General features: G+C 44.5%; 1 protein-coding gene across 1 annotated transcript in view; it reads left to right on the plus strand.

Annotated features, from left to right (window-relative positions):
* ATP11C (ATPase, class VI, type 11C) overlaps positions 1 to 11,154 on the plus strand; it is a gene marked incomplete at its 5' end in the record, with an annotated part of 42,629 nt that overhangs the window by 24,768 nt on the left and 6,707 nt on the right. The window contains 9 exons of the mRNA XM_009702260.1: positions 551 to 732; positions 1,298 to 1,561; positions 1,902 to 2,076; positions 2,770 to 2,872; positions 4,004 to 4,149; positions 4,536 to 4,595; positions 5,631 to 5,758; positions 8,303 to 8,438; positions 10,258 to 10,323. Of these exons, the coding sequence (XP_009700562.1) occupies positions 551 to 732; positions 1,298 to 1,561; positions 1,902 to 2,076; positions 2,770 to 2,872; positions 4,004 to 4,149; positions 4,536 to 4,595; positions 5,631 to 5,758; positions 8,303 to 8,438; positions 10,258 to 10,323 (1,260 nt within the window). The remainder of the gene's footprint in view (positions 1 to 550; positions 733 to 1,297; positions 1,562 to 1,901; positions 2,077 to 2,769; positions 2,873 to 4,003; positions 4,150 to 4,535; positions 4,596 to 5,630; positions 5,759 to 8,302; positions 8,439 to 10,257; positions 10,324 to 11,154) is intronic.

The following is an 11,154-nucleotide window of genomic DNA, read 5'->3' on the forward strand; positions in this document are numbered from 1 at the left end:
AATAGGGATGCGACCTTGCTTTGGAGGGAAGTGTTGAAAACCTGAGTGTCTCTTCACATTGTTTTGAAGCCAGGCTTCTTTCCTTTTCTGTTTCTTTGGCTTCCACCTTTATTTGAATTTTGATATACTTATATGGTCTCCCATCACAGTTGTGTCCAAGCATCTCCCAAGCAAGTTAAAAATAGAAATAACAATAGCAGGCTGTTTTCTCCGGTGGGAAAAGTGCCTGGTCCCAGTTGTGGGGACACTCGGTCTCCGCTCTCCCTGCTGGATGCACGCTCCTGACTCTGGTCCTTCTCTTAATTTCTCTCTGCCATATTACATGCACATAATAACCATAACCACCGTTACTCTGATGGGAAGAAGTTACTGTATAAACACAGAGAAATTGGTCTTTTGACTCAAGCCGACAAATTTTCATTGCTGTCAGGATCCATACTGACAGAAAGCACTGATGTTGGAGAAAAGCACTAACCCTCAAGTGAGGAGCTGTAGAAAATCTGGTTTTAGGGCACTTGTCCACTTTATTTTCTTGCCTGCCCTTTACCAGGATGGCTACCGAACGCTCTGTGTGGCATTCAAAGAACTAACTCAAAAGGAGTACGACAAAATTGACAGACAACTTCATGAAGCTAAGATGGCTCTGCAGGACAGGGAGGAAAAGATGGCAAAGGTTTTTGAAGACACAGAGGCAGACATGCACTTGATTGGGGCTACTGCTGTAGAAGACAGGTAAAGAGGTGACCATCACCACTGACACTGTGGTACCTGCGGTTTCTCCCTGATGTTGTGTCATGGCCCTGACTCTCCGTGCTGGAAGTGAGCAGCCAGGCAGATACTAGAAGTGTCCAGGGCAATTAATTACTCCATGGCACAACCCATTACACAGTGCCCTAGTTGCTAAAATTGGCTGATATAGTAGGAGTTAGGATTTATTAATGAAACTACAGACGTACTCGCACTTCTAGAGAGTGAATTAAGCATGCAGCATTAATTTGCACATCAAAACAAATTCAGTTTCGCGTGCAGTTATAGTAACTGCATGTGTAAATTAAACTCTTACTCTTGACTCTTAGGTCTCACAATATAAGGCAGTGTTGGTTGTGGGTTTTTTTTTGGCTGCAAATAAAAATCTGGGATTGCTGACTTCTAATCCTTATTCCTGTGGCAGTGGTCCCTCCAGCATGGGGAAAATCAATTAACTTCTCTTGAGTTGATATTTCCTACCTACAAAATAAAGGTTATATGGGTTAGGTGTGGGCCAACTTGAGAAGTGATGTTTTGCTTCTGCTTGCAGGCTGCAGGAGCAGTCGGCAGAGACGATCGAAGCTTTGCACGCAGCTGGCATGAAGGTTTGGGTGCTGACGGGAGACAAGATGGAAACTGCCAAATCCACCTGCTATGCCTGCAGGCTCTTCCAGACCAGCACCGAGCTGCTGGAGCTGACGGTGAAAACAGTGGGCGAGAGCGGAAGAAAGGAGGATCGGCTCCATGAGCTGCTGATGGAGTACCATAAAAAGCTGATTCAGGACGTTCCCAAAAACCCGGGAGGCCTGAAGAGGTGAGTGAGCAAGAGAACCCAACCCGTGCACATTTCAGATGCAAAGTTTGTAGAGAAATAGAACCGTGTTGTGGCCCTGGGAACTGGCTACTTGCAGATGCTGCGGCTGGCCCCTTTGCTCATCATCTCTAGTATTAGTTGGTTTTGAACTTAATTACGCAGTTGCCTTAGTGAAGGATGCCTTTTAAATCCCAGCTTTTTAACATTGCTAAGCCCTGCAAAAGGAATGGGAAGAAGATTAATACAAAAGCAATTTCTTTTTCACTAAGATGATACAAGTAGCTAGATTGACTTCTTAAAGTCTGACTTTATTTCAAACGTGTTCCCTGTTGTGTCCCAGAAGCTGGACGTTGAGTCAAGAATACGGCCTGATTATAGATGGCTCGACGCTATCGCTGGTACTCAATCCTTCTCAGGACTCCAGTTCTAGTAATTACAAAAACATATTTCTACAAATCTGTTTGAAGTGTACTGCAGTCCTCTGCTGCCGGATGGCTCCTTTGCAGAAAGCACAGGTATTTACTCTACTACTAACTGACTGAAGCACATCATTAAGTGATGTGATCCACTTTTAATTCGTTGGCTAGGACCTGACCGGATGGATCATCTCCATCAGCTAGGACTCCTCCAGCCTATGTGTAAGCCTCATCTGAGCTTCAGAGCATGATGGAAACATACCAGTCTTTCAAATCTGAATGTAAAACCTTTGTTTAATATGCTCACAGGAAGCCACAAACCCAGCCCAATTAGAAATAAACAAAAACTCCTGTTTTGTTCTTTTTTCCTTTCCAAATTTGTCAAGTGGAGTCTGTGACTTCCTCACACTAGCTGATGGTATCCAAGCCTGATAAGCAGCGTGTTTCTGCCCCTCTTCCATGGGTGGGTTTCCTGCCCCCTGAAACATGTGAGAGGTCCCATTTTTGGAGGAACAGGGTCTGGCACAAGGGAAGGGTGGGATGCTGCTGCCTAGGATTTGTTTTTAAATACTGTCCTTCAACCCTCTGCAGTGGAATCTTGGCTTTTGCCTCCGGTTGGTGATTGTGAGGGGTTTTATTAATCTGAACTCCCCAGATGTTATTTTGGTGCTGTAGAAGCCTTTGTTGCTTGTCCTGGGGAGGGGCTCTTGCAAGTAGGGCAGTGAGGGGTCTCTGGAGGCTTTTTAACTGAGTTTTTGATTTCTGCTGCTATCCTTTTTTAAAATCTTCTAGATTGTGCGAATGGTGAAGAACACAAAAGGGAGCCCGATAACACTGTCCGTAGGGGATGGTGCAAATGATGTTAGTATGATTTTGGAAGCTCATGTTGGAATAGGTAAGACCCCTGGTAACACCTGTCTGATGCCCAAGACCTGTCTGCGTTGCTGGGGTTCACTGTTGAGGCGCAGTCAGTATTTCCGATTGCACGTGGCTAAACTAATCCCGCTGAAAAAAATGTAGAAAGTCTGCTGTTACTTTCTTTGGAGCCAGGGTTTGACTCCAGATAAATGCTTGGGATGACCATATACTGCTCACCTTTGATAGTACCACTCTCCTTATCAGTGATAAACTGCAGATTGTGCTCAAAAACTCTATGGCCAAATTCAAGGAGGTAAAGGTTGCTTGCTGGTCAGAAATAAAAAGGCACAAGTAGTAAAGTGATGGATCATTACTGGCAGCTGTTGCAAAGGCAGTGCAATGAAAATATCAGATTTTATTAGGGCTAACTGATCACAGCTGCTAGTAACTCAACACTGCATGTGTTTCCTGCAGGCTGATGCTCAGTTATGTTGTGTCTGCCCTGTCCATATGACTGACCTCAGGCTGGAAACTCTCCTCCTTTCTGCAGATTGGTGTCAGATACAGGAATTACTGGAGATGTTTGTAATACCACTGAAGAAGGGTCAATGGAAGAGAAAGGGCAGCCTTTTATCTGGGGCTTTTGGAAATGCCATGGTGCCCTCTAATGAATGGGGTCCCAGGGCAGTTTGTTTGGATGTGGCTTTTGAGTGAACAACACTGTCTTTCTTGAGCTGAGCTCTGTGGGGATGTCTCAGGAGGCCAAGTGTCTGCCGTGAAATAACTAGGCTGTGTGAGATGTGGGCAAGCCCGTGGGGAAACCAATTCCTTATCTTTTATCAGGTTGGCTTAGATACTCTTCACCACACTCTCTTACAGAGGAACTCAGACAGCAACCTAAATATAGCTTAAAAACTCCAGAGGCAGATCTGAGTGTTGTGGAGCCAAAACCATGCTGAGTCTTGCAGCACATTAATGTTTTGCTCTCCTGGGGCACTCGAGAGGGAAATACGGCCTTTGTCGTGCCTTGAGACACTGAGTGATGGGAACAAACCCAGTGGGTAGCATCGGTCCAGATTCCAGTCCCTTAGGGATTAACCCCTTGCCATAGCATCAGTCCAAATTTCAGTCCCTTGGCGTTAACCCCTTGCCATGCTTCTGTCTCCAGGTATAAAAGGCAAAGAAGGACGGCAGGCTTCCAGAAACAGTGACTATGCTGTGCCAAAGTTTAAACATTTAAGAAAATTGCTACTAGCACATGGGCATTTATATTATGTGAGAATAGCACACCTTGTACAGTATTTCTTCTATAAGGTAAGGATGTGTGTGCAGCTTATTTCTTTGTTTATCCTATGGATTTCTTTGACAATAGAAAAAAAAGTAAACACACAACAAAATGTATAGGGTATTCTATAGCTCCGTTTTCCTTCCCTAGAACAGGCTTTGTCTCTGCCATGTGGCTGTCAATTGAACATTGTGCTTACAGGGGAGCGTGAGCGTGACTTTCTTCCAGTCTCTTCTGCAGATACTAACTGCTCATTGGATTAGTTTTATGCTTGGTAGAAAACAGTGCCCTAACTTGTCTGATATTACAATATCGGACACTAATGTCTGATAACAGGAAAAATTATTTGAATTTAGATTGACAAGTCAAGCACTTCCCTGCCATAACCATTTGTCTTTTTTTTTTTTTCCCTTAGAACCTTTGCTTCATTTTACCGCAGTTTTTATACCAGTTCTTCTGTGGATTCTCACAGCAGGTATCTTCCAGTAACACGTCTATAAAGCCAGGATAAAAAGCATGTGGCATGATGAGACTTCCTAGCAGAGACTTGGCGTTCGGTGTCCTGTCCCTCCCTCACCTTGCTTTAGAGGACAGTAGGAACTGACCTCGTTGCTCAGCACCATATCTGGAGCATAATATTTTTGAGACCCATAACTGAAAAGAAAGAAATCTGCTTGCTTTCCTTTCCCATCTACCACCCGTAAACACAGATGGACATCTCCGTGAGAGGGGTTTAGCTGGTTTGTCAGCACCTGATTTTGCCACTTCTTCTCTTAAGTGAAAAAGTTTTCAAAGACTTCCTGATCTTTTCTCCTCTGTTGTGTTTCCCTGCATTAAAGATGTCTCAAAAGGAAGAACAGTTTGTTCTTTTATGACAGCCTTTAAAAAAAAGACACCTGATGAGTGTCATTAGAGCCTTGCTTAGTCCAAGTGAGCATCAGAGGGACAGATCTGTGTGATGAGTGGGTTCACTCTTGGAGACTGGAGCTTTGACTTTTGTGTCAACTGATGGGTTTTTCTGTCTGTTTGGGCTCAAAAGTAATGGTGAGGAAGAGTAAATGATAGGGCAGAATTCTCTGCTTGTCTTGGCAGAACCGCTTGCTGCTGCTTTTTTTTTTTTTAAAAAAAAAAAGCTATAGTTCCTCTAAAACAGTCTAGTCTTTAGAGAGTCACAGGAGACATCAAGTATATTAATAGAAACAGCAGCATAAGAGCAGCTACAGAAAAGCTGTGATGTAAGGGCTGTTTAATCATGTTTTTCTGGAGAATGAGCTGGAGATGAGACCAACCAGTTATAAAACTTCCTCGCGGTGGGAGTGGGGTGCCTTGACCCCCCTGGCATCGCATGGAGTATAACCCCTATCAAATGAAACTGTCCTGTGTGGCTATGACAAAGGTATGAATCTGTAGGGTATGTATGGAGGCAAGGGCTGGAAACTTAGTTAATCTGTTTGTGGAAAGACTTTTCAAATGGCATTTGTCTCATTTTACCCTTTCTTCCTCTTTTAAGCCACTGTACGATGCCGCTTATCTTACCATGTACAACATCTGCTTCACATCACTACCTATCCTGGCATACAGCCTCCTGGAGCAGCATATCAATATTGACACGCTGACCTCAGATCCACAGCTGTATATGTAAGTAGCACTGGACTGGGTAAGCCTCTGCGCAACTTGGTTATCCATAGTTTCAGTTTTGTTGGTGCAGGAGTGTAAGCAGGCATCCCTGTCCTGTGTCGGTGATGGGGTGACCATGAACTGCAGAAAAGGCTGTTTCTGTCCCTGCTGGCTCTGCTGCTGCTGCGTTAGAGCTAAGCAATGTCCTGTTTACTGCCTATTTCTACTTCTTTATGCTCTCTAACAGTATCTCGTCTAGCAAATTGTACTGCTGTGTCTCTATAAAAAAAATAAACTGTAGGTGGAATTCTTAATCTGTAAGAAAAATCAAGCTGCAAGAGTGGCCAAACCATTCACTCACGTTAGCTTTGAGCCAGGCAACATGAGCCAAGCACATGGTAGAGCATGTAATGGTTGGAGGGGAGATCTAGCTTTCGGGAGGAAAAAAGATCCATTCGTTTTCAGAAAGACAAATGTTTCTGAAGCCCAGCTCAGGCAGGTAGTTTGTCAGCTTGTCTAGATGGATATCCTCCCTGAGGCTTCCCATCCACAGGCCAAATCCCCGTATCGGAGCCTGTTACCAGGGAACTCTGCTCTTTGATCCATGCGCTTAGACTTTTCTGCCACGTTGCCTAGGAAAAGGACAGTTTGAGGAGACTGTTTCTCTCTGTTTTGCTGTTGCTTTCCCTTCTTCCTCTGTTGCAACAAGGAAAGGCTCCAACCTCTCATAGAAACAGAGATGCTTCCCATCTTCCTCCCACCCCTACCCACACCCACGCGCTTGGGTGCAGCCCTTCAGCAAGGGCTAAGGAAGATGCTTTTTGGGAGAAATACCTGTTCGTGCATTGCTGTTGCTAATTCCCCTGCCTGGCAGTAAGCTCAGTGCCGAGTTCACTCCTGTGGAGAGAGACCAGGTCGGGGCTGCTTTGGCCAGTGCCCTGTGCAAGCCCTGTCACCGTCGTAGGATGCTCCTCAGCATGCGTGTGGCACGACCGTGCTCAAACCAAGAGCGATGCCTTTGCATGGACAACAAAGGGAATTAGCAGGTACCTAAAGATATTGCATGAAAGTTGCTTTAAGTATAGAAAAATCAGCAAATGCAACAAAAGCTATAAGGCAAGGAAGGGGCTCGGGTGTTTTTGAAGTAAGAACTCGTATCCATGGTTGATTAGACCTCTGTTATTCTCCACTCGTATGGCAAAACGCTACTGCATGTATTTTTAAATAAATTGGTAACTGAATATTGTGCAGCATAGACCAGTAACAGCAGACCCCTGTGCATTTGCCTGGTGGGCTGTCTGATCTCTGGGCTTTCTTCATTGAGAGAAAACAAATTAATTGTGCAAGCAGACAGCTTTAGTTTGAATATTCATGACTCTGCATGTGCTGCTGAATGCAGAACGACTGCTGCGCCTCTGCTGTGTGAAGTGCTGAGTTGCTGCAGTGCAGATCTCTAGTCTGAGGGGCTGTAAAAAGCCTGTTTATGGTGAGTGCTGCAGGACATAAACCTGAATGCAAAACAGAGCTTGCAGTGGGGAAGTCGGTTGTATTTTCTCTCCTTGCAGTAAAACCCACTTAGTCTGGTTTATCCATGTTGCTTACTCATACCTAAATTGCGGTATGTTAGAGCGTTGTCACTGCATCATTGTGCATAGGATTCAATAGGGTTTTGTTTTAGAAACTGCAGTTATAGGAGCCCAGCCACGCTAGTTTGCAAGGTGCATCTTGCTGAAAATGAACGTATTGCTTTAACAGTTAGGAAGAAAAATGAGAAAAGAATGGGGATTTTTGGTTTTGCCATAAACATGCTTTTATCCCCTATCAATCTTCAAATTTTAAAGAAAGTAGTCTGAAAAGGTAACGATGCAGGAAACTTTTTTTTTAACTCCCTCCTGCCCTGATGGCCACCCTCCACTTCACAGGCTTTGCGTGCAGTCCATGCAGAGCTCTACCCATAGCACATCTGTTTGCTGCTGCCTCCATCCCAACTCTCATCCTGTACTCAGCCAAGAGCCTCCTGCTACACCCCCATGTTAAAAACACCCACCATACGATTCAGGAGGTTATCTTCAGCCTGTGCAGAAAAACACTGCTTCCAGGAATGGGACTTGCAGAGGTTTTCTCAGAGGCAGTTGGTGCATTCAGCAAAAAGAGGGAAACACACCATGGATTCGCTGCATCCTGTACGGCTCTTCTTTAGCATTGCCCTGGTTTTAAAATTCAGCAGTTAATGTTGGATACCACGGGCAATACAGGGGCTGTGGGAGAGGCTCAGGACAGCGTTACAGCTGTTCGCTTTGGGCTGGCTTGGATTTTAATCCAAGTTACCTAGAGGAGGAGGACAAAACAAATTAATATGCTGAACCTCTTATGATTTCTCATGACCAGCAGCTGCATATGGCAAATATTGGTTATGTCCTGTACCCTGGCAGATATCTATGTTTTATCTCCTTGTCTCCTACAGCAAGGGCTTGCTCCAAAGCCCACTGATCACCAGGCTGCGAGGGGCTTTGCAGCGCATCCTAAACATGATGATGATGTTCTTGTTACTCCGTCTCTTGGCAGGAAGGTTTCGGATAATGCAATGCTGCAGTGGAGGCCATTCCTGTACTGGACCTTTCTGGGCGCCTTTGAAGGACTCGTGTTTTTCTTTGGGGTTTATTTTCTTTTTCAAAATTCATCCTTGGAAGATAACGGAAAGGTAACGTCACCAAAAAAAGAAAGATGAGTGTTTCTTTTGTGCGCTGCCTCTTTTATATGCCTGGCAGGGAATAGCTACATGCTTAATCCGTGTGATGTGTCTCAAGTCTTGTCCGACGGTGTAGCCTTGCTTATGGTGTGATTCTGCAGCAAATGCTTGAAATAAAACATTTTCCAGATCTCCATGGAAACAGAGTAGAGCTGGTTATACTCACTAGGTAAAATGACTAGTCTTACACACAGCTTTATTCCGACCCACCCGCTCTTCTGTGTGGTCCCAGGCATTGGTCCAGGGCAGGAGCAGTGTCCGTCCTTCTCACCAGCGTGCTGGGTGAAATTCGGCACGTCTTTGGCTGGTTACAGGCAACTGAATTAGCCCACCTTGATAGGATGCAACTTGTTAGTGCAGACGTGATACAGGGCTGCTTGTGCGTTATGCCTGCTCTGGGATGTGATTTCATCCTCCCTGTGCGTTAGGGCAAGGCTGGTGCAGGAGTTTCACTAGTATTTCGAAGGCAGCATAAGTTAGCATCGCTGTCAGAATGAGCAGGCTGTTCTTCTCCCTGCTGCCTGCTTGCTCGTGCCTCTTGTGTCGGGACAAGCGCGTGCATCACCACCTGAGCAGGGTGTGGGAGCTGCTCCGGGTCACCTTGCACAGAAACAAGGTGAGGGGAAAAAAAAGATTGAAATTTTTTTCCTTTTTTTTTTTTTTTTTTTTTTTGCTGGTTACCTGAGTACAGAGCAAGGCATTAGTGCAGTGCAGCCGCTGCGTGTGGTGGCCTGGGCTGTCTCAGGACCCTTTTCCCAAAGGGGGTACACAGTATGTTATCAGATCTCGGGTGATGGAAAACTTCTTTATGCCATCACTTGTGACCCTTAAATACCTTAACTTTTTTTAGTGGCTAACACTTGGAGAAAAGCTGATGAAATTTATATATGCATATGTTGCATCAATGCCAACATTTACAGCCCCAGCTATATGTAGTCAAGCCCCTGTATTGTAGATTCAGTGCTTTTCTGTATTTATAACCATTCTGGTTGTATTTGAATAAAACATGAAGCACTGATATGTTCTGCAGATGCCTTCAGAGGTCAAGTCTATGCGGCACTAAAATAAGATCTGTGGTTATGTCCTGTTTTGTAAACACTTATGCCTGTAAGAACTGCTACCAGCAATTGTTCATAATATCCATGTATGTTTGATTGACTCTTTTTTTGCTTCTATTGACTTTAATTTTTTTGCATTTTTTGAAAACTTTTACATTTCACTTTCTGTTTTAATGTATGCATTCAGATCTTGACAGCCTTTGGTAAGCATCCCTCCCATTCATTGCCATCATTTGGATTTATAAACAGTATCTGCTTTTCTTTGTTGTGCGTAGTCACTAGTATCCACATACCAAACCAGATGGAAAACTACCCATTGGTGCATTCTGCAAATGGGACTAAAATGAGATGATGAGCAGAGGTGTTGTGAGAAAGCAGAAACTGAGTAAATTACCAAGAAACCATGAAATACCAGATGGTCCAATGATTTGTATCCTCAGTCGACATTGCTGTTAGTAGGAGGTTGTACCTGTCACCGTCCCAACTCTGGGTCACCCGTCTGTGTGGCACTGCATGGCACAGGGTAGTGTAGCGGGCGGCAAGTAGTGCGAGGCGCCCGGCGCCGCTCCGAGCATCAATCCCCCGTAGCAGTCACCCCATCCCGTCCTTCCCCTCTGGTCCCTGCTTGCACCCTTGTCCTCATTGTCGTTTTTGTGCCTCTCCAAGGAGATGGACTGAGACGCCTGTGGTAATGGAATGTGGTTTTTTTTCAGGTTTTTGGGAATTGGACCTTTGGGACGATTGTTTTCACCGTGCTGGTGTTCACCGTCACTCTAAAGGTTAGGATCTTCCTTCCTTTTTCAGTCACTTATGCAGTTATTTTCCAATGCAGGTGTATGCACTGTAAAATCATGCAGTAAATGTGTTGAAGATGAAGTTTCTATGAACATGTTTCCCACCATACTTAAATCTTCTCTTCTTCCATAGAGGCAGAACTTGCTTATTGGCCATTGCCCTTTGTGTAGTCTATGGTCTGTATTCCTGGGCTGTGCTGGTCTATAGGTGTTTATGTTTTGGGAGAATTATTTTCCTTTTTTTTTTGCCCTCTTTTGAGAACTGCAGTTGGTTATGTTGACTTTTCCCCATGCTTTCACCCCTTGGTGTTAAAGTTCCAGCAAGAGGTGAGGAGCAATGGAGAACTTGGGCTTGTCCACCTTGTTTCAGACATGGCTAAGCACCACAGGGATCACAAAAGCACACCCGTCAAATAATAATAGCAAATCTGCTTTGTTTCATGGAGCTTTCCAGAAGGAACAGTTTGCATAAGACCTTACAAAAGATCTTTTCTGTTTGGTTCAGGACAGCAGTGGTCGCAGGAGGCAATTACAGTCCCCATAACCATTAGACCTTTCTTTCCTGTAGCATCAGAGGTTGCATCAAACTTAATCGATTAAAAAGTATCGGTTACAATTAGAAACTTGCTGTTTCCCTGTTGACATTGTGCCAGTCTGTGGATACTGAAAATATTTTCCCTGGTGCACGTATGCAGAGAGCTCTTTGGAGAACCTTCAACCTTACTGTGAAACCAGTCTGAAATTTCATATAAATACAATCAAATACACTCTGCATCTAATGCCTGTTCTGTCTTCTCTTTTTTTTTTTTTTTTTTT

The sequence above is a fragment of the Cariama cristata genome, unplaced genomic scaffold (assembly GCF_000690535.1).
Source record: "Cariama cristata isolate BGI_N322 unplaced genomic scaffold, ASM69053v1 scaffold35656, whole genome shotgun sequence".
NCBI classification, from domain to species: domain Eukaryota; kingdom Metazoa; phylum Chordata; class Aves; order Cariamiformes; family Cariamidae; genus Cariama; species Cariama cristata.